We start from the raw sequence: 26,399 nt of genomic DNA, 5'->3' as shown, positions 1-26,399 counted from the left end.
GACACAAATAAACATGACTTAATTAATTCCCATAATATTCACCTGGTGCTTATGACTATATAATAATTTCAAAATGCGTCTCATTTGTGACCCAAAAGGGTTTTTATGAACTAAAATACGCAAAAGAAAGTTAGCCAAGTTAGTGGTGAGAGCCACGCTTGAGAATTTTCTTCTGAGAGCTGGTATCTAAATGTATGGACTTGGTGAGCAGTAGGTGTGCATCCAGGATCCAGGTTTGGCATCTAACTGAATTGAGCTGAAGGAAAATACAGTGATTCAGGATGTAGATATGATGATCATGAATACTGTAGCCAAAAGTGGGCTTCCAGAGGAAGCCAAAATAAATTAAGGAACTTCTAAAATATCTATGTTGGTTATTTCTATCGGCAATGAAGTCCATTTACCTAGATGCATCTGTCCAGTCCTGAGATACCTAAGGTCTCCAAGACATGTGGTTCAGAGAGATATACATGACCTATGACTTACGGAAGACTTGGACTCTTGGTCTGGCTGGTAGATGCTGTGTGAGATAACCCACAGCACCCAAAATAGCACTGAGCTCTGTCAGTGGAGTCATTCCCTCTGGTGAATACTGCAGGAGTATCTCGTGTTTGGCTGCTTATATCCATTATACCCAGAGAGACTCTGCTTGATTATTTGAAGCAATGTGAAAGAAATAATTTTGTCCCTAGAAAGCTTTAGAAAACAAAGGCATACCTACAGATGCCAAGGCAGGCCATGAAGAATGCCACTAAAAATTTCTCTGAGCTGCTGCCCAGAAAGTCACCAAGGGAACATTTATCCATTCTGCAAGGTACATTGAAAAATCATTCAAGTCTAAAAAATAGTCATTAAATGAATGAAAACATTAACATAACTACTATTTTGACACTTTTTAATGGCAAAACCAGGTCTTTAAGCTGGATAATAGAGAGAATGGCTTCCTGGTTGAGGAAGCAGCACCTGTTTTAATCAGCAAGCCGTGGATGGGTCCAGCTGTGTGTGGAGCTCAGGCCCTTTAAGGTCTGTTCTCCTTTACTGGCCTGCTTTTGTACCCGACACAGTTGCTCTTCGTGGTTGTTCAAGCAGTACTTCACCAGCAGAAGGAAGAAGCCCCCATGGATCTTTTCTCCCATCACCTCGGCAAAGCTGATGAAGAAGGAGGAAGGAAGCTACTCTCTCACAGAAGAGCACTGGGCTGCTTGCTTGGCGCTCAGTCCTGCCAGGAGGAATTCCATGCCCTAGGTGCCTAAAGGGACAGGCACTTATGGAGACATTCAAAACTACCCACCCGCTCATTCCTTGCTGACTTAAGTGGCCGATGAGCCTGAAAGTCCCATAAAGCATGGGACTAAAGCTCTGGTCCAGGTGGGTATGGTGTTTGAGGGTGCTGATGTTGTGGGTGCAGTGCCCCGAGATGCCTGGCTGTGCAGAGCCCTCCCCAGGGCCCTGCGGCACCGCCATGGTTGATAAAAGATCCATGCATGGGCTGGGGGAACCCAACCATCCCGTCTGGGCTCTCTTTGGGCACAAAGAATTAGTGGAGCAAGATTTGAGGTTAGGACGAGGGGGTTGTTGGCAATTCTTTTATTCCCTTATCTTGGTCTTGAAGAATTGGTGCTGGACAGGTTCCCCGGTGCCCTTTACACTGAGCCACAGCTTCACAGGGACTGATTTTTGCTGTGATTTATAGCAAACAGGATATATCCTATACAGTGAACTCAAGTTTTCCTTTAGGCTGACACCCTCTGCTGTTCACTCCTGCACATTATGTGTAAGCAAAACGTAGCCACAGTTAAAGTGACTGCAGACTTCTTGAAAAGTGACTACAGTGATTTCCTGCGTACTGTCCTAGTTTTTGGTTATTCTTTGAAAACAGCACAGCAGAGATTTAGTCACCTGACCTACCCTATATGTTTTTTAGGAAAAATAATATGCAGTGATGCCACTTTTCAAAAGTTTAGATGTAGGATACAGCTTTGAGATTTATCTTTGAAAATATCTGCAATTCCTGCAGTATCAAGAATGGCCTGATCACACTGCTGCTGAGTGCTGGGACCTGAGTTTAGCTATCAGAAGCTTGTGAAGTTGATTTCCTTATTTTTATACTATGTTGTTATTTGACATAGCTGTGAAATGTGAATGGAGTTTCATTGGAGATGGTGACTGCTCACATTTGAGAGGTTTTGATTTTGGAGAAGACGCTCATCCTCTTTTCTGTGTTGAAAGGATCCATGTGAATGAGCCATCAGAATTGGAATCACCGTACAAAAGAGACATCTGGGCTTGCATACCTCTGAACTGCAGGAGCACACAATTCACCCTCTGGTAGGTAGTAGTGTAGTCAGACTGATCAGTCCATGCTTTGAGGATAATGTCAAGCCAAGTGAAACATCCCAAGAGTAACATATTATTTATCACCGGAAAAAGGGTGCTAAAGCCCAAAAGACTTACAGGTTTCTCTCTTTGAGACAGCTGCATGGCGATGCAAGGGGCAGGAGAAACCACTGAGCTCTTCTTGGTCTCTCAGTAGCTCTCAGTAGCATGACACAAGTATCTGAAGCCCATACTCAGTCTCCTTACTTCAGCAGAAAAACCTCTAGCACTTAGTGCTTTCTAGGAATTCTTGTCTCTCTTAGTGAGGAAAGGATTTAAGGACAACCTTGCTTCGGGAATACTATTTCCTCAAGGCATGAAACTTGTCCTTCAGTGCTATGTAAGACAATAAATGGGGAGATAACCTTTATGAATGTAATCTGCCAAAATGTTCCTTTCCTTCCCATCGTTTCCAGCATCAACTCATCCAGTATCTGTTATTCTATGTGTAGGCAGGTGCAAGCAGGGTTAATGCTTATCGGCTGCGCAGGATTTCAGCAGGATTAATCTCACGAGTTCTTGTGTTTCACTGCCAGCCTCTGAAGCTATTTCCAGAAACTCCCTGGACCCATCTCGAGCTGTCAGTCTTGCTGACCACCAAAAGTTTTCCCTGAGTTTCCTCTGTGTAGAAAAAAGGCACTGTCCTGGGAAATGCCTTTTCCCAGTGGCAGCTGGGCTGCCATTTCTCATTTGCCTTTCCAAGAGACATCAGAAGATCAGTAGCAGTCTCTTTGAAGGCTGCTGATCCGGAGAGATGCATTAGGGTGCCTTGCTGTCCTTCTGAGTATGAAGTAGACAATAAATACAGCAGGTTTTCCCCATATGAAAAACTGGATTGAAAGAAAGAGAAAATTAGAAGAGCTAACAGTGGGTTTTTAAGGTCAGCCCGTGTAAGTTCCCCTCAAAAGCTGGTTCCTCCTGCACCGCAATACTCCGATGGCACACCAAAGACCCTCTTTGTTGTGTGTCTGCGTACAGCCCAGCGGGAAGCTGGGCCAGAGAGGTGTTCATAGCTGAGATCAACAGAGCAGTATTGAAACCCCCACCTCGAGCACCCCTGAAGCGGTCTATACCATTCCCAGAGCAAGTCCATGTGCCTACTCAGGCCAACGGGGGCAGAGGCTGAGGCGCAGCCTTCCTCATTCCTCACGTACAGCAGCATCAGCTTCCAAACGTGTTTTGCTGGCAGCTGCTGCTGTGGAGGCTCTGTGGCCATCGTACAGGACCAACCAAGCACCCGTGTGCAAATTAAAGGGAGCTTGGGCACGGGTAGCACAGCACTCACACTGCAAAGGTGGCAGCCCCTCAACGGACAGGCAGAGATGAGCCATCTAGCAAGATCCTGTCTCTGCTGCCAAGAGAAGAGCGAGAGCCAGTAACCTGCTCAGTAAATCAGGGAGAGGGTGCAGTGACCACTGCTGGGGGCTATCAGGAAACTGGTTTATGCCAAGCTTGCCCGCAGTATGCTCACGTTGGCAAAGATTGCTGTTGTCTCTGCCATTACTGGCTGTGGTCCCATTGGTATCACCACACAACAGCTCCCACTGGCCCCAACCAATGATATGCACTTTTCAAAAGCATTTTTACTTTCTTCAGCATTTCAGCTTTGCCTCATCTGATTTGTGTGAGCTGGGGCTGGCCACATCTGCCTGCGGTACCGCAGTGCTGGGGGCCACCTGATGCCTCTTGGCGTGGGACCGAGTCAGACTGTCGCTGCCTGCTTTATCCACCAGTAAAAGGAGATGGAAATAGATGGTGTTGGCTAAAATAACTCCAGAAGTGGAATAAAGAGGATATGATTTTTTTTCTTCTCCTTTGTGCTCCGTGGTTGTCATTGGTCACTGCTTTCTGCTGAAGGCAAAGCCAGCACACGGACACTTGGAGCTGCCAACCCCTTGTACTTTCCCCACATGCTTTCTTTAGTTCCTCTGTTGCTTCAGTTCTTTACTTTCCAGGCTCACAGCTTGGCAAAGCACCCACGGAAAGCAGTGAGATACTGACCACTCAGCGTGTCTCAGGTATTTCAGGGCACAGTCCAACTCCTCGTCTATGCATGCTGTTGTTCGATCCAAGTACAGACACTGATGAGCTGTGAAAGTGAAATCTTCAATCCGTGGTTACCAGCATTTGACTGCAGGCCCTCAGCATCCTCAGGCTCACTAGCGAGGCCCAGCAATGACTTCCAAAAGCATGACGAGACAAGCTTTTAAGCTCTGCTTTACATTTCACATCAGTGTCTCCCTTTCCCCGTGCTTGCTGCTGATGGACCTCCATTATGTGACTGAAAATGCCCATTTATTCTGCTTGGAGAAGCTGGGCTGCATCCCTACCAGTGCCTCCAGCCTGAAAAACATTTCACTAAAAATCGCCCCTGGAGGGAGCAGGATCGTTTCATTTTCCCTAAGAGAGGCTTGCCCTGAGAAGCAACGTGAAAAATAAGTGTACTTGAGTACGCTGTTTATCCCAAGCGAGTCACCTGGGAGACACTAAGAAGGATGCATTTGCAGTCGTGTTTCGTTAAACACTGCGGCATGAAAATTCACAGCAACACCTCTACAGCTCCCTGAGCATCTGTCGTGCTTCTGCACGGCTCGCTGAGCCCGTGTCTGCAGGCGGTTTGCCTCGCACCACATCGTAGGCGACTTCACAGGTAGGCTTGCAGGCAGCGGGAGCTTCCACACCTCTCTCGGGCTGTGAGCTGTGTCCCTGCAGACCATGACCGCGTGTTCCCCATCCCTCCAAGCTCTCTGCTGACAGAGAGGGGCACGAGCTGGCTTTTCTGAGTGCTCACCAAGGCACCAGGCAGAGAGGTTCCTCATCTGTCTGTGCCTTGGCCTCCTCTTATGCAAATACCTCCGCTTGCCTCGGCAGTAACACCAAATTGTATTATTTTGAAAGTTTAGCCTGTAATGGCTTGTCGTGTGATTTTGCCTGTAAAAAATGACCTGTTTTAGGTGGCTGCCAAGGCTTTCATTTATATATCAAGGATCCAAACCTGCTGTACAAAAATGTATAGGGTGCTCCCCATTGATTTCAGTTGGATGCAGTGCCTGCTGCTGTGGATTCTGCATTTATTTTTATGCAAGCCAAGGAAAAGCTCACTTACTTTGGGTTAAAAAGTATTGCACGCAGCCCTGTCCTTCCCCCTTACTACACCTCACTTCACACGTACCATTTGAAGGTTTCTATTCCTTGTTTCTGGTTCTGCTGTCTTTTGAATTCTTTTGTTTTATATTTGCACGTGTGATCTGCATGGTTTTCTTCAAGTGAGCTCCCGCTCTGTAACTGGGCTCGAAATCATAACCCAAGCTGTTTAAATGCAAGTGGCTTTTTGAAGCAAATCTAATCAGTGTTTCTCTTGGGAATGAAACCAAATGAGCTCTCCTCAGGTTTGCAATTCCGTCCAATTATTGCACCGATCTTCGTTCATTTAACTCCTCTGAAGCAGAACAATCAGAAGAAATGGGTCAGAACTACAGCGCAAACAGGAAATGATGATTTCTAAACTTGGAGAAAATGAGATTTTAAAAAGCTTTGTTCGCCTGTCAGGCATCCTGGCGGTGCTTTACTGCAGACCACAGCAGTCTTGAGAGAAATATTAGCGTTAACGATAATGGCCCTCATGGCAGAACCCCATAGCCAAAGCCTCAGATAGGGTAAATAAGCTCAGCTCTGCTGGTTTCCCTGGACCTGCACAAGTTTAGAGCAGCTGAGTACTTGCAGTTCAGTGAGTAGGTTACAAGGCTGTCATAAAAGGATGAGGATTCGCTTCCTGGATAGCATCATTACGTCTGATATCATTAATAGCCCAACAGGTTCAGAAGGAGGCTTCTAGCAGCACTAATTGCCACTAATCACTTGTTTTTGACAACAAAGGGTGGTTGTTTCGGTTTTGGATATTGACAACTGGCCTCCAGGTGTGGAAGGACAGCTCTGTTGCACTGCCTGCTTCCAGCTCGGGGCCTGGTGCAGCTCAGTGAAGTCCCTGGAAGTTCCTGGGCGTGATGGTGTTTTACAGTGCTGAGCTTAGCTAACGTAGGATGGGGGCTTGATGGTGGTGGATTTGTAGAAGTGAGTTCAGGAATTACCTTTTACTGATAACATTTCACAGTGCAAAAACAGAGCAACGTGCTCTCAGCAGTCAGGTGCAACCATGCAATTCGTTCATACAGCACAGCCCTCCTTGTACCCCAGAGGAGCACTGGGTGCCAACCTGCAGCTTGTGCCCTTGGCAGCTTTTTCTGTTCCCCTTAAAAAGACAAGAGCCGTCAGTAATTCTATGCATATTTTCTATCGCAAAAAGGATTTCTGTACATTCTTTCCATACAAAGCCAATGTCATTCACTTCTTGCACTAAATTACCTTACTTTGTGTTATCTTTAGATAGAGTTCAAGATTTTAAACTTTCATCTGGCAGGGAACCGCAAAGCATGTAAACCAGTACATGCAGGACTGTGGTACAAACAGTTCTGGAAAATTAGCTCTCATTAGCAGCTGTCAGGGTATTGCAGTTCATTACCATAATTTTTTATGAAGTTGCACTTCTTCCTGCCAGCAGCTCCTGTATGGGGCTGATAAAAATGCCTCTCTTTGCATATGGACTGCACATGATGTTAAGGAGCACAAGTGTGAGCGTCTCACAATACAGATGTTAAAATGTCCACATATGTTGTTACTTCTTCCCATTCCCCATCCCTGGAAAATGGCAGTGTGCTCGTATGAAATGCTGATATAGATAGTTTCCCAATTTTAAGACTTTTTTTTTTTTTTCCCCACAGAAATGTAGACGAATGTGACCAGGATGTGTATACACTGCGAATTAATCACGAGTTGAAGCGTGCTCATGAACTGAAGCTCCTCATGGCTTGGTGCCATGCACTTGGTGCGAACTTGTCCCAAGCTCTGCAGCTCCCCAGAGGGAAGCCAGCGGACAGGTGCTCATGGCACAGCAAACCCCATCGCCTCTTCATGAAGATGTGAGCAGGGCAAAGCTCTGTTATTACCCAGCCTGAACACTGCATAGATGCTCTGAGCCTGAGCTCGCAGAGCAGGGCATCTGTAAAGAACTGAAGCCACAGTCTCAGCTGGCTCAGTCCTCTTGTCAGACCTACCCTTTGCCTCACAGGTCAGACATTCCTCAAAACGCTGCCCTGCTGCTGGATGCAGGGCACTGCAGCATCTGCTAGCAACTGGTGAGTCCCGAATGCTTCCAGTCCACAATGGGCTCAGGATTTAATTTTACCACAAACTAAGTCAAGGCACTGAAAACTATTGCAATGAACTCCTATCTTTCTGGTGCATTTGGGGAAAGTTGTTGCTGCTTTTTTCTTCTTTATTTCTCAGAGGCTACTGATGATTAACCCCAAAACTCTCAAGCCAGCTTGTCCTGGAGTTAAAGGGAACTTCATCTCAATAGACTAACTCTGGAGAGATGGAAAGCAGCTGGAGAAGATATATCCGTGTGAAATTCTTTCTTTCTCAAAGACTGTCAAAGTATATGTAAAAAAATATCCAATTTACTGCACTCAACAACTGTGATTTTCTTTCCAGTTCTGCCTGTTTTTTCCATTTAAAAGAAAATAGCTCAAGATAATGTTTAATTTTTATGGTTGTTTAGCCATTGTGTTGTTGGCAGTGTTCCTTTAACTCACAGGGGTGTAATGAAAGCAATAAAATGGATTTAGTTAAAGAACACAGCATGATACAAAAGGCACTTTCAGTATATGTAAGTAAAGGCAAATAACTGCTCTGGACAGGCAGTGTCACAAAACACAGAGAAATGGAAAGGCTGCTTTCCCAGTGCTGCTTTCAGACAAGGAAATTCCCTCTCCTGAAAATAGAGCATGGGCCATGCATTATAACCAACTCACTGAAGACAAAGATTTCTTAAAACTTTTTCTTTGAGAAAAAAAATAAGTGTCATAACACCTCAGCTCACCAGCTATAAGATTTCTAGTGCATATTTCTGAGAGCTACAGGATTTTTAAAGCACCAATATTCACTCTGGTGAGATTATACTTTGTGTATTATGCTCTGGAGGATGAAAGGGATGTTGCAAAACTAGAACGGGAGAGCTCTAAGAAGCAATTCATTTCAGGAAAGAGCAAAAGGGAAGTGCACCCTTCATCATATCCTTTGGGCTGGTGCGGCATGTTCCTACTTCGCCTGCTTTGCTGATTGGCAAGCGGATAAACATTGCACCTTGACAAGGTCTTTTCACCAGGGGTTGCTAGTGAGGAAATGCCCTGTCTTCTGGACACATGGGCAGATACTGCAGTTATTTGTAGAAACGTATGTGCACTGACAGGAAAATTTTCATGGTTCTCCAACCCAACAGCCAACTGGTCTGAAATGTGTGTGGAATAATTAAGAAGTTACTGGATTTCACTGCCGATATATTCCTCAGGGACACAGGATACCCACCACTCTTGATGGAGCCATTGCTAGGCCTGCGCTCCTTAAGACTGCTAGGTGAGACTGAGAGATGCTTTTCTCGGTGTGCAAGGTTTTGAGGTGGACCACTCAAAACTCTTGAAAAAACTCTTGGATTCCAGTCAGGTTTGGTAGGAAGCAGGTGTCTGACGCTGTCTTCATGGTGACAGCTGGATGCCTGATCCTTTCTTCTTGATCTGCTACATCTGTGTTCAATAATTTGTGGATCCCTGTGGAAATTAATCTTATGCATGAATGCACCTCAACTCCTCAACTATTTCTCTTTATTTTACTAACCTGGCCATTTAACTCTCAGATATTTTTTTTTTTTCTGGTGCAGCAAGATCATTACCTCACCTATTCATTACCTCAGCTGTTTATTTTTTTTTTTTTTTCCCCACAACAATCCATGTCCTATATTTTCTCTGCCTCTTATTTCTTCTGCTGGCAGATATGCTACCATTTAATTGAACTCCTAGACTAATTATAGATGTGGATCTTTCCCATCCTGTATGCTCACCGTACCAGTGCAGGCCGGTAGGGGGATGCTTTACAACGTTCATGCCTAGCCCGATTCTGCTCATTTCTTCTTCTGCCCAGCTACATTTAGAAAGTCAATCTCAGAAGTCCTGTGGCTGGAGGCTGTAACTGCGAATGGAGCAGAGACTTGAAATGAAGGGAAGGGAAGGAGGGACAACTTGGCAGTGTGGCAGAAATTAGTCGCTTCTAGGAAGGAATGCCCTTTTTAGCTGATGCCTTTCATAGCTGTAACAGTGTAGGAAAAGAAGTTGGAGCAGGCAATGCACTGCTGAATGGGACTGAAGGAGAAGCATGTGTGTGAGTCAAAAATTTACAAAAGACTTCATATTTGCTCAGTTATTTAAACAGTGTCTGTTAAAGTATACCTCTCACATTTTATAGATTGACAAAAAAGGTGTAATAGGATATCTGAAGTTTAGCACCACAGAGATTTGATTTCCTCAGGAGTTTAATGCCCATGTACTTGATTGAGGAAGCAGAACGCAGAGATTTGCCTCAGGTCCCAAGAGTTTTCTCGCAGAGGATAAAACTAAAGCCATTTTTCTAGGGAGCAAAGTGTGCACCTAACCACTGGTCTATGTTGCCGCCTATGCTCAGTAGGTGAAGTATTACACCTAACAACTAATAGACATTACTAGAGCTATTCTGGTAATATTTGTAAGCCAGAAAATGACTCTCACTTGAAAAATGGCAACTGATGCACAGAAAGATTTGTTAAAAAGCTGAGAGCTGAAGTCCAGATCTTCTGTAGTCTTGTTGGCACCTTACTAAGAAGTCTTTTTTTCCTCCAAGATACCGAGGAAGCAAATCCTGAATGGTGGCAGGCATCAGCAGCAGAGGATTAGTAATATAATGCAACAGCTTCTCTTGATCTGCAGGCAAAGTATCACCAGCAGGTCAACAGAGGCGATCCTACACCTCTGCTCAGCATTGGTGAGGAGCACTGTGGAGCACTGTGTCCAGCTCTGGGACCCCCAGTACGAGAGAGACATGGACATACTGGAAGGAGTCCAGCAGAGAGCCACGAAGATGAGCGAGGGACTGGAGCCCCTCTCCTATGAGCAGGCTGAGAGAGCTGGGGCTGTTCAGCATGGAGGGGAGGAGACTCAGGGGGGATCTCATCCATGTCTGTAAATACCTGAAGGGAGGGTGCAGAGAGGACGGAGACAGGCTCTTTCCAGTTGTGCCCAGTGCCAGGACAAGAAGCTAGGTTGTCCAAAGAGGCTGTGGGGTCTTTAAAATCCACCTGGAGATGGGCCTGGGCAGCCTGCGCTGGGTGGCCCTGCTGGGGCAGGGCTTGGGCCTGGCGGCCTCCAGAGGGCCCTGACAGCCTCAGCACCTCTGTGGTGCTGTGATTCTGTGAAGTTTCTAGACAGAAAGGCACTTATTAAATACGACTTCAATATTAGCATTTTTCTAGACTACAAAATAAGCTATGAAAGCCTTTATGTGGGTATTGGCAGCTATGTTCTAGTTTTATTAAAAGGAAAATTAAACTAAACACACAGTGAAGCCAGAATAAAAATCTACAAAATGAAATTCTTGGCACAACAGCAAAGCAAGAAAACATGAAAGAGAGAAGTAGATGGACGCAGTTAAACAGGGCCTTGAGGGTAAGTGTGAGAAGTTCATGACGTGAAAGATGAAAGAAAACAAGAGGAAGAATTCAGAGTGGACTGACAGTTGGGGAATTTCACTTGCAAGCTCTAAAAAGGCTGGAGAAGAATAAAATGAGAAAGAAAGGTATGACAGAGAAGACTGTGTTTAATAACCAGGTAGCCAAAGATGAAGGCATGGAAGATTGGAACATAAGGGGTTGATTTTTCTTTTTTCTTTTTTTTTTTCTTTTCTTTTATTTTGAAGAGCCAGAACCCAGAGATGTTCCCTTCCCTATTGATTACAATTTCCAGCTGCAAGCTATCACTGATGCTTTGCTTAATTGTGGACGATGTGGATCCTTAATTTGCATATAGAATTGCAAGATACTTTGTTGAAATCAGACATGGTAATTCATGGTTACGTTTTCCACCGTCAGAGACCAATAATTTTAGGTCAGCGAGTTACATCATCTGCATCACCGTGCTGAACAAATCTGTTTCGATGCGTGATGCCTTGCAGCTGTCAGCAGGTCGAACCTGCTTGTTGATAGCTCTCAGAGGGCTGCTTTAATGAATACAAATGAAGCATAGGCCAGACATGGAAAGAAAGTATCATGGAAATTAGGAGAATGCTGGAAAGAAGGAATACTTATTTCCTGTACTGGCACATTTTCTCTTATATCTAACAACTCAGGAAATTGAAAAGTGAAAAGGTTTATTTTTTACTTTTATTTTTTAGTTTTTTATTTTTTCTGTCATCATCAGCACCTAAACAACTGGCCAAACTCTGACACTAGCAGGTTGAAACCTACTAGTAAATAGGTTTGAATACAAACACAATTGTCACATAGGGATAAATGTCAGAACTGAAGAATGTTGCCAAATTTAATACCACTCAGGATGTTTTTCTGCCTGCTAGTGCCTGCTACTTTGACAATGACTGATGAAAATAAACTGCAATTGAGCCTTTTTGTCAGTTTTCTGTGTGTGCTCCATGCGACCTGCCAAGTATGTTTAGAGCACTAGTGGCTCCATACCAACGCTTCTCTGTGTTTTGTCTGTGCAGCTCTACATTTTCAATATGCTTGTTCAATCTCCTCTGGAGATTGTTTAGCAGAATTATATTTGTGAGCTTTGCAACTAGTTACATTTAATTTTGGACATGGTTTCAGATATAATTACCAGCCACAGACACTGAGGCTGCCTTTGGAGAGGGATAGCCCCAATATCAATGTCTGGAATATGCACCAATATTTAGAAAAGCAGCATATTTAGCTAACCAGATTTTCATTTGGGTAAACACGTTAAAAAGAGCCTGTCCCAGCATTTTTAGGTAACTAGCAGAACACTGTGGTGGTGCAATGCCCTCAGCAGTCCCTGTATCTCATAAGCAAATGGTGCAAGAGGACCAGAAGGAGGTACAGGTGGATCAGCAGCTCCCTACCATCAGCCTCCCCTCACCTTGTGTATATCTCGAGCACATACTTTGTATCTGTGGTGCAAAGTAGCTCTTTTTTTTTTTGTGTGTGCGCGTGACTTGGCCTGTATTGTGAGCATATATACAAACCTTCATAAACTTGCAGCAAGTTTAAGCCTTCTTTTGCCCTTTTCTTGGGCTTTTCAATCCCTGATTCCCTCATCCTTATAACAGTGGTTCTATTTCTTGGTGTAAGGAGCTCTGCTACCACTTTGTCTTCTCTTCATCACCTTTCAACTAATCCCACTTTTTCCTGATTTTCTTCCCTTTCTATTCCTCTCTCTTTCTTACTGTCTCCAAAACCTTGGTCCTCCCTTTGCTCCGTGTTCACTGTTACTGTTGCGCTGCTTTAGTGATGCATGCCTTGCTATTTGGACAACAGATGGTTTAATCACATATTTTTCTGCAGTGGCAGGGATCATCCCCCCTGCCTGGTGTGTGGCGTGGAGCACCTTGTCCCAGGTATCCTGTGCTAGCAACAGTCATTGCTCTGAATGGCTTCTCATCCCAGATTGCTACTTTTGTGCGAGAGTGGCTGCACTCTCCTAGCTTGGTTTTGATTTGGCACCAGTAAAATCTCTGTTGTTCCAGGACGGGCCCTGTTTCAAGGGAGAAACATGTAGTGTCTCGAATGCAACAGGAAAGCTGCAAATAAGGTGGCACACTTAATGGAGAACGCTTAATATTGCTTGTAACTCTGGTGTTTATTTTAACAGCCTACATAAAGAATATTGTAGTTGGAATTTTAGGCTTTAATTAAGGCTTTGACCCCTCTAGAGAACTGTAAATGTAGGACTGGTATTTCTACAGTGAACGATGACTTCTCTCTTAAACTATACAGACTATTCCGGGAAGAACCCAAGAGAGTGAAAGGAAAACAATCAGTGCATGCTGTAACTTTTATACATTTCTAGTATGCTCCATTTTCATTTTGAGAAATCAATTACCTATTCTAAAACTTATGTAATTCAGCTTCAACTAAAAATTGAAAAATAATCTTATATATATATTTTTAAAAAGTAGTTATATTGACAATGCATTAATTCCTAGAAATGAAAATAGCATTTTTAAGCAAACACACATCTTATGGTAAGTGCTTGGAAATTTTCATAAAACATTTTTTTTTTCCTCTATGAAACATTTTTTCTCTCAGAGATTTAATTCTATAATATAAAAGATGGATTTTTTGGTTAAAATTTTTAAGGGACTTGTGACTTGGGGACGGGTTTCAGTTGCATAAATACAGATGTTATGCTGTTTGAGATGCACTGAAGTAAGGGGGGCAGCTGAGTGGAATTTGTATACATGACACAGGATCTATGGGAGACTTTTGCCCTCTTGGAAATGCAACTAGAAGCTAAGCAGAGTGCACTGGGGTATCTAAAATGGAACTGGACCTTTATGTTAAGGCAAAACTGAATTATCTACTGAGTTTTTCTATTTTGGGTCAATTATTGTGTGTTCATGGGGAGAGAGTATTTGCTCAGATATCTGAAATATCATCCCTTTTGTGTTGTTCTCTGAGAAGACATTTCATTGATTTCCATTGGTCAAAAACATCCACACATTTTTTCCCTTGAGGCTCTTCCAAATAGTTAACCACTTTTCAGAACTCTCCTTATTTTATTTGCAAAATTGTGTTTGAACCTAAAGTCAAGGTCTGCAGTGGCAGATGGCTAGTATGACTGACTGCCCCTGAATATTTTTCTCTGGAGAAAAACTTCGTCTGATAGATAAAATGCCTGAACAGACGTAGAGTATTAGGAAACACATCCAGTTTAACAAAAAGAAGACCATTTATATTATGCTCTGTTATGTGCTTGTATATTTTCTTCTTTAACTTCATTTTATTGTGTTCAGCTCTGGGGCCTTCCAACCCAAACTATTCCATGATTCTGTATTTAACTAACGATGGGAGAAGACAAGCAGAGCAGAGATTTCCTCAGTTTCTGTTCTTCATTTGACGATACTCAAATATGAATCTTATGTTATGGGGCCCTTGAATCAGCTATTGAATCATCCAGGAATGTTTCATAGAACCGGAATGTCACTGCAAGATTGAGGGTTGAAGGTTTTTTCTGAATACTTTGATTAAGACACTGCTTAGCTCTCTCATAAATGTAAGCACTTTTCATAAATCTGTGATACAGTTTGTCAGATTTCATCATTATCACTACAAGAACATTGCTTCTTTCCAGTCAGATATGAAGCCCAATACACGGAGGTCTCATCAGCGCATATTAAAGACAAAAAGCCTCCATTACTACTTTCCATTACAATCATTCCCCTCCCGCTCTTACAATCATTCCCCTGAACAGGCTTGCTTGGGAAGTGACAATCTTATCCCATGTCCTTTAGAAATGCTTTGCTTGTGTCTGGGAGGGACACGAGTCACTGGGCAGAACTGTCTTTTTGTGTATGCATGTATAATTTACTTTTGGTTGCCTCCCTTAAATGGTTAATATATACATAGGGTAATTTTTACCAAGGTTAGGTGCCAAAAATAACAGTTAAGTTGCAAATTTACACATTTCTGGGCCAAATACCAAGCTGAAGCCAATTGTGTCAAAACCAAGGAAGTAGCATCTCCCTACCAAAAAGCAGTAATATGGGTTAGATGAGAACTTATCCTCCCTAAAATTGCAGACTCTATAGACTTCCTTTCTTTGCATTCGTCGGCACTAGCCTTTAAACTGTATCCCAGAGTTTGGTGATGAAACAAGTTGCAATGCAACCACAAGTCCTAGCCCTCTTGCTATCCAGATCTGGGACCTTTGGAAAAATTCCACAGGTTTTTCGTGTATTCCCTGCCCAGGCTCCTTTCATATAGCAACCAGAACATGGGGGCAATGTGCATGACTAGGCCTTGTAATAGGAAGCCAGGATACGCAGACAGTGTGTATCTAGACGTAAGACCTATAAAGTTCTACCAGTGTCTGAGCTTCACGAGGGAAGACAGCAGCCTGGCAGGTCGTGCACCCCTGGTAGGCTAGCTCCCACGCCTGTGCTTCCAAAATACTGCCTGGAGGTCTCTAGGGAACAATAGAGCAGCAAAGGAAAAGCAAAAACATGCTCTTCAAATGCTTGCTGCCTTCCTGGACATTTCTATTTTGATCAACAAACAAACACTGTGTTGCTCTGAAGACTGACGTGATAGTTGCTTGAGAAAGTAGACCTTGAATTTCTCATTGTGTTTTAAGAGTTTTAAGCTTTTTCCTCTGAGTAGTGCGTGGTGTGCTTAATCTTTCATATATAAAATATTTTTTTAGAGTGGGGAAAGCAGTGAGTAATTCGTTCCCTCTCCACAGACCCGAGCACTTACATGCATTTCTAGTCGTTTTGTTCAGTCTAGCTGAACTGACGTTGTGCAGCAAGGTGCAACAGCCTCTCAGCTACAAACGACATGGCTTTGCTGGCTCTTTTTCCAGCCGAGTGGTCGTTTTATGGCGCTTTCGCACACAGCACTTCGTTTCCAGCTTTTCAGGACCCTGCGAAAAGCAGCGTCGGAGTCAGGGGAAGAAGTTCAGGGGAGTGTGACAGCCTTCACGGACCTCAAACGTGACAAAACGAGGGGAACTGCCTGCCTGCTGCAGGCGTGGGGTGGCAAAATACGGGGGAAGAAACTTATCCAGCGGTACCCCGAGGAGAAATCCCTCGGGGACACCTGCTCCTCACGGCCGCCCTCGTGTGGGGCCCCACCCGCTCCCTCACGCTGCCAGCCGCCGAGGCCGAGGAGGAGGAAGATGAAGAGGGGGAGGAAGATGAGGAAGAGGAATATGAGGAGGAGGAAGGCGAGAGGGGAGCGAAAGAGCCGGGGGAGCCCGCGGAGCCTCCCCGCCCGCCCTCTCCCCTCAGCATGGCCGGCGGCGGGATGGCGGCGGCGGGCAGCGAGGGGCTGAGGCGCCCGGCCGCCGGAGGAAGAGGAGGAGGAGGAAGAGGAGGAGGGCATGAGCGCCCGGCGGGCCGCTCTGACGTTTTGATCCCTTCCGAGAACTTAACAGGATCGCCGAGCCCTCGGAGCGGCTTTTCCCGCTGAGCCGGGCTCAGGCGGGCGGGCTTTGGCCCTAATCCGCCCGGGGGCGGCCGCGCCGGGCCCGGCCCCGCCGGGGAGCTCCGGAGCCGGAGAGGAGCCGGAGCCGCGGATATCGCCGCGGATATCGATATATCGCTCGCCCCCGGAGCCGGTCGGGCGGAGGGAGGGAGTTTGTGAGCGCCGACAGCGGCACGGAGAGCGCCAAGGGTGAGTTGGAGGAGGAGGTGTGGGGCTGCGGCACCTCTCCGCCTGCCCTCCGCTGGGCTCACAAGTTTGCCGGGGTAGCGTAACTTTCATGCTCTTTTTATTTTAAGCGTTAATTACGTTAATTCACACAAAGATCTGTGGGGTCGAGGGGAATCGCCCCACTCTCAGTGCCTAAGGCACCTGTCTGGTCAGCGCCCCTAACCTCCCTGCTGCCTGGTGCCTGTGGGGTGAGCCTGAAGTTGCCCCACACGCTGCCAAGAAAATGGTAGCAGATGGCACAGGGCAAGCTCCTTTCTTGGGGTTCCTGGAGCTCCCGCTAAACTGGTCTTGTTTTGATCGGTATGACATCTCTTGCAAAACGTGTGAGGTGTAAACCAGTCCACGGCGTGCCTGCGAGTGTGCAAGATACAATAATTAGTATAAACAGTGTCTTTATCTGAAGCATACTCTACTCACTTGCTAAAAGCCAAAGGGAATACAAGGAAAAATGACTTGAACACTGCTTCAGATCCCTGGAAAAATGATATTCAATGCAAATGTTGGTACTGTTTAATAATGAACTATTCTTACTGTATTTCCTACATCCGGAGTTGTTTCAATCAAAGCAAGGAGTAAGAGAACTATTATATTTAAAAACCTGTAATTTATATTGTTATAATTGAGTAAATTTGAGTTTCAGATGTTAGTTTTTGCAATAGCATAATTTTGCCTTTATTCTGCACAGTTATTTTTTCTTTTTCTTTTTTTTTTTTTTTTAATATATCATTTTCTTTGAGTGTGCATGCTAAAACCACCCGATTAGAAAAATTCACAGTTCACGTGATAATGGGACTGTCAGGATGTCTAAGCAGCAAAGGTAATCAGTGGTAAACAAGCAGTGAACGGTACGAGAGAAGAGCACATCAGCTTTACGAAATTATACACCATGCTTCCATGTCAGCGTCTCTCAGCTTTGCCTCCTGTGTGCCTCTGCTCATCCCAGCCTTTGTCATCCAGTTTGCACCCAAGCTCTGTCATTTCAATTCAGCACGTTATCCTGCAGGCTTCTCCAACGTTGCCATCTCGTTGCATTAGCATCTGTTAAATCCCCTTCTGCTGAAAGCCTTGCTACTGCATGTGAGACATGACACAAATTGCCTCTCATGCTTTCCTTTCCTAGCCGAGTGGGATGGCTGTGGTAGTTTACGTAAAGTGGGAAGGGAGCGAGTTAGAATGGGTAGCATTCATACACATGTATACATATCGATGTATTTTGTAAATACCGTTACAGTGAATCTGATATGTTTTAGCAACATTCATTCCCCTCTTATGTTCACTTTTAACACTAACTGCACCGACAAAGATGTTGGCAGAACTGCGAAGTTTTAGCTAGCGGTTGGAGAAGCCTTGCCGAGCTTATTTTCCATACATAAACATGGATACCTGCATCATTACTGGCAACAGAAAGAACGCAATGTGCCTTGGTTGTCCATTCAACTGTAATTTGTAACTTACTGCTCTGTAATTTACAATACTATGCTCAATATACACAGCTATTTTCTGCTCAACAGTTTCCAGTCTAAGAATAACAAATTCACAGAAAATGTTCTGGGAAAAAAAAAAGAGTAAATCTTAGAAAATTGACATATATTACTAATAATTCACAGGTATAGAGGGAAGCCCAAACCAAATAATTATATTTATTTAAAATATTGTTTTGCTACTTTAAGGCATCAAGGACCTAGCCATCAAATGGATCAAGGATAATCATATTCATTTCATTCTAAAACTATAAATTATACGAATAAGCAGTGTCATAATCCATGCGCATCCTGGAGTACCTATGAGGAAAAGTGTTTGTTGGACAGATCTTCAGTACTGGGGTTACTAGGCTGTGCATATAAATGACATATACTTCAGGAGATAGTGCCCATGGACTATTGAAAATGCAATATGTCTTAGCAGGTAATCATAAAAATGGTAATTTTGAAAGAGCTCACAGGGTTTAAGAACTGGTGTTTTAAGCTGTTAGGTATCATGGTTGATGAGGGCATGGCGGTGCAGCCTGCTTATTATTTTTTCAACCCCTTGGACTTGTTCCAGTAGCCTTTATACAAAGCTCATTTCCATGAGAGTTTGCCAGAGTTAAATCTGCAGGTTAATTTGGAAAGCTCTAAGACACTGAAAGAACAAGTTGCACCACGTCTTCAAATCATAGAGTTACCTCAGGGTCCAGTTCTCCAGTCCTAGAAATCCATTTTTGCCTGTACTGGTTGAACTGCTGACTGTCATGAATAACATACACCACTCATGTACAGCTGAACTACAACTACTGCAAAGTGATGTAACAAGGATTATGTAGGTGGAGGTCAAATCCCAAAATAAATCCCAAGGACTTACCAGGGTTGAACCCGAGAGGCTGTGTGAGGATTTGGAAAGTGTTTTAACTAAAATGATGTAAGCGATCTGATGCAGCTTATCACTGCTTCCAAAGCAATAAGTAAAACATTTGTCAAAGTCTTAAGAACAACAGTGTATTACCAACTACACAAACACGTAAGATCCATTATAAAGTCAGAATTAAAGTCACCTTTACTCTGTGGCAGTGATAAATAATTCACCTTGAAAAGCTGTTTTTGAATTCTGCCGTATTACCTGTTTGTAGTCCTTTTCATCTGAACAAATAAGCTTTAAGAATATTAAGTGGTGGTGTAAACAGCTTGATCTGGCATCATTATTTGATAAACAATTATGTTTGTTTCACATCAGAAATTTTAATAGGCGTTTGCTTGGTTGGTATTTTGGAATTGAGTTATAGGGAGTTAACATATTCCGTCCAGAAGTGGAACTGTTAGAGTAGCTCAAACGTGGCATCTTGATGGAGGGAGAATATATTAAATCCAGCCTCTTTCACGGATGTTTCAGCTCATATGTATTACACAGTTTTGACAGGCTACCTACCCAGTTGGTTTTGGTGGCTTAGCTGATAGCCAGCAACTTCCTAAATTTGATGTAATTTGTAACATTTAAATGTATACCTGTGTGTTTTTATTCATTTGTTTGTTTGTTTCTGCTGGGCATGTGCAGAATTGTCAAATTCCTAACCTGTGAAGCTGCTCAGAGGCCATCCCTGCAGCTGCCCTAGTGTGTATTGTCAGAGTACAGCAAACCCATGAGAAAGTACATGTGAGTGTGTCCTGCAGTCTGTTTAGGCAGTCACTTTTGGCCAGGAGTTAGACGCCTACTGATTTTCAGTCTCCTATTTTAGCTTCAGTCATTTCCTCTTGGCTGGTGTTCCTTCTCAGCATCGTATTCTTGGGTACCTGATTTTCTGCATGCCTTCTGTAGGGAGCCTGGGTGCTCAACTTGGGAAAGCCACTGGATGGTGGCCTTCCTAACAGATACATCCTGCAGCCTTCGTACCTTTAGTCCTAAGTCTTTAATATTATGAAGAAATTAATAGGACCTAGTTTTCAAAATTAGGAAATGCTTATGTGAATCTGAAGCTTTCATTTGTCTCTTGAACTCATGTTTGCTGTTAGACAACTGGCTGTCTTGATGAAATGGGTGTCTTATACCAAACAGTGCATATAAAAGAATTTTACATAAAACATCAGTTGCAGCTTAATCTAGAAGGAAGAGTACTAAACAGTACTTGGACTACGTGCATCTGGAATAGGGAGAGCTATCACTGATTTGTAATTTATTATATTTTTAGTAGGATAACACATACTTCTCACTTGTCTCTTATTTCAGTCTCAGTGATTTACGCACCAAAAAGCAATATTATGGAGTGTGGAATTATTATTAATCTCTTTCAGGTTAGTGTAATTGGTAACAAGGAAAGAAATACTGACTGAGGAAGCATGTGAGAACTCTGCGTAAGTCACAGGTAAAGATGTCATTCTTTCAAGAACTTGGATTATTTCAGATAGGTTTTATTTTGCTTTCCAACACTAGACAATTCTTCACTTCTGAAAAACTGTGGCAACCTGTGGCAGTTTCTGTTTTCTGTGGTGTGACGCAGCGTGCTTAAACAGAAGTCACTGAGTTCTGGAAAATTAAAAATCATGAGGATAGTTTAAGGATCCAGTTCTTCAAATTTCTTGCCCCAAACTGGATAACTAGGCTTAGGCTCACATGACTATGTCTGTCTGTCTGCCTACCTGCTTACCTGCCTACCTACGTATTTGCTTATCTACCTCTCTATCTAGGTAACTTTCTTGTGAGCTAGATACCTGTTTTGAGTGCCCACCATGGACTTATCAGACATGTCAGCCTTTAGGCAGTCAAGTTTTACCCTCAGTGTAATTTCCAGCGTTAAATATTCAGAGCAGCCAGGGTACCTACGAGCTTGGGGAAAAAAGCAGGAGGGGTGGAGGGGAAAGCTGTTTTTGTCTGTTACCATCCAACTCTATTGTATTAATTGGCAATAAATTACAATAATTTTCCTCAAGTCAAGTCTGTTTGGCCTGTGACAGTAATCGGTAAGTGATCTCCCTGTCTTTGTCAACCCACGAGCTTTGTCATCTTACTTTCTCCCCTGGATTGTTGAGGAGAAGGAGTGAGAAAGCAGCTGGCAGCCAACCAAGGGCAACTCACTGCAACAACTGTCTTAAAATACAAAGATGAGCTCTGTGCTGTTCTTAAAACTGTCTTGTAAGCATCCACTTTTTGTGAAAGGTTTAGGCTCGTGGACCCCAGCTGGCGCTGTCTGAAGAGTTCTCCAAAAGGTTTGTGAGGAGCCTCACGCCACTGCAGCGTTTTCCTGCTGGCTGACTCCTGGCAGCACCAAGCTCCCTGTGAGCTGCTGCCTAGACAGACTCTGGCTGGGTTTGGATGCAATTTCATGGAATTTGGAAGAGAAAAGCATTTCAAAACACACTTATTGTTAGGAACCTTGGAGGTCTAGAAGGAACAAATACTTCTTTATCGGCCTGTAATTTGTCAGAATTTCATGTGCTTCATGCAAGGCCGACTATGTTTATTCAGGTCTCACCACCTTCCCTGTAACCAAATCCCTGCGTTGGTTATTTCTGCCAGTCCTGTGCTCCATCTCCCTCTACCACAGCTGGGCTTGCATGGCACAATTTAATAATTCTCCCTCACTTCTTCCAAAAATATATCAATGTGCTTTACTGCTTAATGGTGGGCTTGTGCTTCTGTGATTTTTTCCCTCCGCCTTTCTTCCATTCTAGTGCAGAATAGGGGTTCAGATTGCAGTGTATATTGAATTGAGATTTTACAGCTGAAATCACTGTAAGGGCTCTGAAGTGAGCTCTGTTTGCCCACATATTTTTATTTTATAATAAAATCTAAAATTTTTAATAAAATATCTCCAATAAAATATAACAATAATTAACAATAAAAGGCTTCTTATTCATTGCCTTTCTTGGTCATTCTTGCCGTGGTATTGTTCTGCGGTATATTTTGTTTAAGGGCAGGACTAAGAGTATTCCAGATGGGTCTGCACTGTTGTTTCATGGAGCAGTTTTAATATTCTTTGTGTTATTAACACTACCCATGTATACATCTTCCCTCATCTTGTTAGCTATTGTGTCAGCAGGCCTGCTTGGCACTGAGCAGGGCATTTCACTGAGCTGTACGTATATAATGTTCAGGTTCCCTTTGTGAGAGCACACGGTTAGTTTGGGAGCCCATAAGGTTGTAGTTTACATGCTTTTTACCGGCGTGCATTGATTTGCATTTCCCTACGTTGCATGTCACTTGCCATCAAGTCGAGAAATTGATCTAGTTGATGTGGGTCTCTGAAGTTCCCTGCACTCCTCTTGTTTCTGCAGTACTTTTTGCCATCCTGAGATCTTGTCTCACTGCTCGTTCTTTACATCCACACCATTAATGTTGGGTATTCACATGGAAGCCTGAGGAATATTGTTCTTAAACTTCTGCAGTGGCGAAGGTTGACTGTTCAGTCCTGTTGCTGCTGTCTGTCTTCTTAGCTAGCTTTTCATCCAAAGTAGTGTTGGTTTTATGTCCTGCAGCTTGTTTTGTTTCTTCAGTAGTCCAGCTTTTGAAAGTCTAAATAAAGCGTGCAACTGTTTGCTGTACTCACTACTCCACGGGCGTATTCAAAGCATTGCAGGAGATTAGCAATATCCAGCATCTATTAGTGGTGTCTAATTCCAGATTAGTAATATCTAATTCCAGGAGATTAGTAACATCTGGAGAAGCCATGCCAGTTTCAAGCTTACAGATATACTTACAGAGACAATGTTTCTTTTTAGTGAGGGACTACCTGTTGCTGGTAGCAAATTAGCTACGTCATCCCTGGATTTCGGAAGTTTTTTATTATCTCATACTCCTATTGTCTTACCAGAGATACTCATTTTGTTGGATATCATAAGCCAGGTGACTTTAGTTTGAGAACTGCTGTAGATAGACGTCAATCTGATTGTGAATCGTCACAACTAATGACGGGGTTATTGTGTTAGCTGGCAGAACTAGTGAAGATCTTAACTCCGTGCTAATTTTGTGTTGGAAAAGCATCCTTAGAACAAAGTTAGTGCTTTGTTACTTACGAATTGTTCTGCTTTTCTCACCATCAGGTTTTTAAAACTTTGAAGTAGTATAAAGTGGAAGTCTAATGAGGTACCTGGGGAATACATTATGCTGTTGAGTGGAAGAGTGACAACTCTCCTGCAATGTGACGGAGAATTCTATTTCGGTTTAAGAAAAAATTGATTTGGCTGAGCTTTAAAGGAGAGTAGTGACTATACAGCACAGTAAAATTCAAGCAACTCATGCCACCTTACTCCAAAGCTCCTTTTCGTTAGACTTAGCGTAGCTCCAAGCAGTGGAAATGCAACAGGCAGCAAGAGCAACTATTAGTAGGAAGAAGCAATTTGCCGCTGTGCCTTTTGTCTGCGCACAATAATTTGCCATCAGGAAGCATGCTGCTCTGTTTTTAAATGAAGTGCTCATAACTCCCTGCCCACTGCATTGTAGCCTCCCATTATAACATCGAGTTTTGGGACCTGGGCAGTGAGAGCGTAAATGGTAGGCTACTTTTGCAGGTTTTGGTATGCTGAACTTGAAAGAAATCAGTAACGACTAAAGGAAAACCACATTTTAATCTTATCTCAAATTATGTTCAAATTAATATTTGAGAAATGGCAGTTAAATTTAAGCTCACTGCTGGGGCAAAATAAACATTCAAATCACCAAATCGCCATTGTGCATAACCTATCTATTTCTGTGGTACAAGGTATGTAATAGGAGCAATAATTATAACTCAGAAATGATTAATGAAAATTTTTCCTGGAGATAAGAGATTTTTGGTACTATATTTACTTTGAAACAGATTCATTTGGCTGGTTAATTTATTAAAATATTTCTCTCTCAAAGGCTGAATTGTTTGAAAACAAATCATATCATTGATATTTATAATGGATATACAGTTACAATTCAAAATGTTTTTTGAACATACAAAATTGACTCATTTTGTAAGAATGTTTCAATTAACATTTTTATATGTAGTTATATTTTTAGCATAAATTATCTTTGCTTCAGGAATCAGTTCTTCGGAGTGAACATTGAAATCTGAGAGTGGGTTGAAAGACCTCTTTATTTTTTTATATCAATATGTCATAGAAACGCTTGTTTTTTCCCTAGAAAAGCTTAAGTTAGCTGATATGTATTTAAAAACAGACAGTTTTGTATTTACTGAAGAAAAATGAGAAATTTGAAACACTAACCAGGTTTCCAAGAGTTAAATAAGGTAAATGGGGACTATTTCTAGACTCATTTCATTATGTCTGGCTGTCATATTGTGTGTGTAAATAACAATGGCTATTCTTTAAATGGTTGAATTTGCTTTTTACCGTTGTGTTGGTTTAGTAAATCACTGTTTTTAAGAAATCATCACATTACTCTAGCAGCCTTCACAAAACGTGTTTTTTCTTCTTTTTCAGCTATCATTTAGATGTTAATATGTAAAGCAAAATGGCAAAAATCAACACCCAGCACTCCTACCCTGGTATGCACAGACTGTCTGTCAGAACTACTGATGAAGATATTGAAAGGATTGAAAATGGCTTTATCAGGTAATGCGTTCATTTCATCACAGTCACATTGCTGCATAATTTGCAAGAAGGCAGATTGCTGCATATATTGTGACAGTCCTCTGGCTCTGCATTTTGGAAGTGTTATACCACATCACTGTTGACCCAGTGTATTTAACTGACTTAGCAGTGTATATCCAAAGTACAGAAGAGACAGCGATAAGAAGGTTATCATGGCTTGTAGTTTTGGATCTAGAACCTGTATTACCTCAGGAATAAATCATATTCACTTTAGTGGTAATTATAACAGCTCAATAAGGAGAAACATCTGTCTTGAGTCACCATGCAGCTTGCAAGAACCTGTGTTTGGAGTTTGCTTGGGATTTGGAGAAAAAAGGATCCTCCCAGTGCCATGCGGTGAAAAGCCTTAGGAAGGTTTTTAAAAGCAACCTCTTCAAACTGCCTGGCTCCTGTGATAGGGAACATATATAGCATGTTAAGGTATCAACATTTTTGTAGTGTCTTTTCAGAGCCTCTCACTGTACAGTTGAACTGTAATGGTTTCTTTACATCCACTTTCCTCTGTTCCAATAGTTTTGAAGTAACTGCTTAAAATAAAACTACTTAAAAAGCCCAGTGTGCTTAGGACTTATTTTTCACACAGCACCAGTCATTTCTTTAGTCTGGGCAAATGCTGCTGGGCCTGCTGGAAAGTGTCTGATGATCCACAGCACCTGTACAGGCTTGAAAAAGTGGCCTGCTTTTGGCTTGTGGTTAACCACCTCAGCTATGGAGGCCTTTTCAGGTGGTCTCTTGCTGATCAACTGTGCACCCAGACCAGAGTATTCAAAAGCCTGTAGGTATAATAGGACTGCCTGGGTTGTGATAATTTTGGATTGCATGCTCCTAGCATGTAGTATGGATATGATCCCTGTCCTCTTCAGATTAGTCTTTTTTTTTTTTTTTTTCCTTCCTGCTTTGCTTACATGATACCTTCTGGCATGTAGGTGTAAAAATGGAGCTGCTTTTATTCTGTGCAGTATGGCTTGCTTGACTTAGTTATACTACCTTGTGGTGTTGGGGAGATTTGGAAGGGCCATGTCACTTTGTCTCCATTTACAGTCATACCTCAGAAACAGGGAAAACACAGATTGAAATGAGCCTTTCCTTCCCTATGTTCTTTTTTTTTGGGGGGGGGGGGGCGGGAAGTAGGGTAGAGAATATTAGTGATTGGCAGCTCACTCACAAAACGATCTTACTAGCAGGGATGTGAGTGTGGTTATAAAGATTTAAATGTAGAATTAAATCACTGCAGTCACCTGCAGTTTCAGAGGCAATGACTTATGACAGATAAAGGGACTGAAATATGAATTGCACTTTATCATGATAAGTGTGGTCTTGAAGAGACATTTATTTAAAATGAAGTTTGTTGTGGTCAGCATTAATTACAGGAGTACATAGGTGAGTAAAAAGATACAATCTCACTCTGTAAAAGAGATCACGGTTTAAGTGTTTTGTTTTTTCTTTTTAAAGGGAGGTTTAAGGTTTTTGGCTCACTGAAGTGATTGCCAGTGAGTATATATAATACCTTTGTAATGCTGCTGAAAAAAAATTGTATGTATATGGGCAAAACTACGTATGATTGTATTCATTAGAACACAAATGTATTTTAGACTGTTCAATCTATAAGAATATGATTATTATTTGCCAGAAGACAAATTTTTAGCTTTTTATAA

At 42.7% G+C, this 26,399-nt stretch overlaps 1 protein-coding gene across 6 annotated transcripts in view; it reads left to right on the top strand.

Annotated features, from left to right (window-relative positions):
* The first annotated feature begins 15,774 nt into the window (after window positions 1-15,774).
* CNGA3 (cyclic nucleotide gated channel subunit alpha 3) overlaps window positions 15,775-26,399 on the top strand; it is a 34,227-nt gene continuing 23,602 nt past the window's right edge. The window contains exons 1-3 of one of the 6 annotated variants that reach the window (XM_066983603.1): window positions 15,775-16,663; window positions 20,464-20,534; window positions 24,574-24,705. In XM_066983603.1, the coding sequence (XP_066839704.1) occupies window positions 24,605-24,705 (101 nt within the window). In that variant the 5' untranslated portion in view covers window positions 15,775-16,663; window positions 20,464-20,534; window positions 24,574-24,604. Of the gene's footprint in view, window positions 16,664-16,744; window positions 17,275-20,463; window positions 20,535-24,573; window positions 24,706-26,399 lie in introns of those variants that run through there. The other 5 variants (XM_013180788.3, XM_048048158.2, XM_048048161.2 and 2 more) reach the window with 5 other exon arrangements.

Source organism: Anser cygnoides, chromosome 1, assembly GCF_040182565.1.
Source record: "Anser cygnoides isolate HZ-2024a breed goose chromosome 1, Taihu_goose_T2T_genome, whole genome shotgun sequence".
Classification (NCBI taxonomy): domain Eukaryota; kingdom Metazoa; phylum Chordata; class Aves; order Anseriformes; family Anatidae; genus Anser; species Anser cygnoides.
The sequence above is the reverse complement of the archived record's forward strand: the minus strand, read 5'-3'. Positions and strand labels throughout refer to the sequence as shown.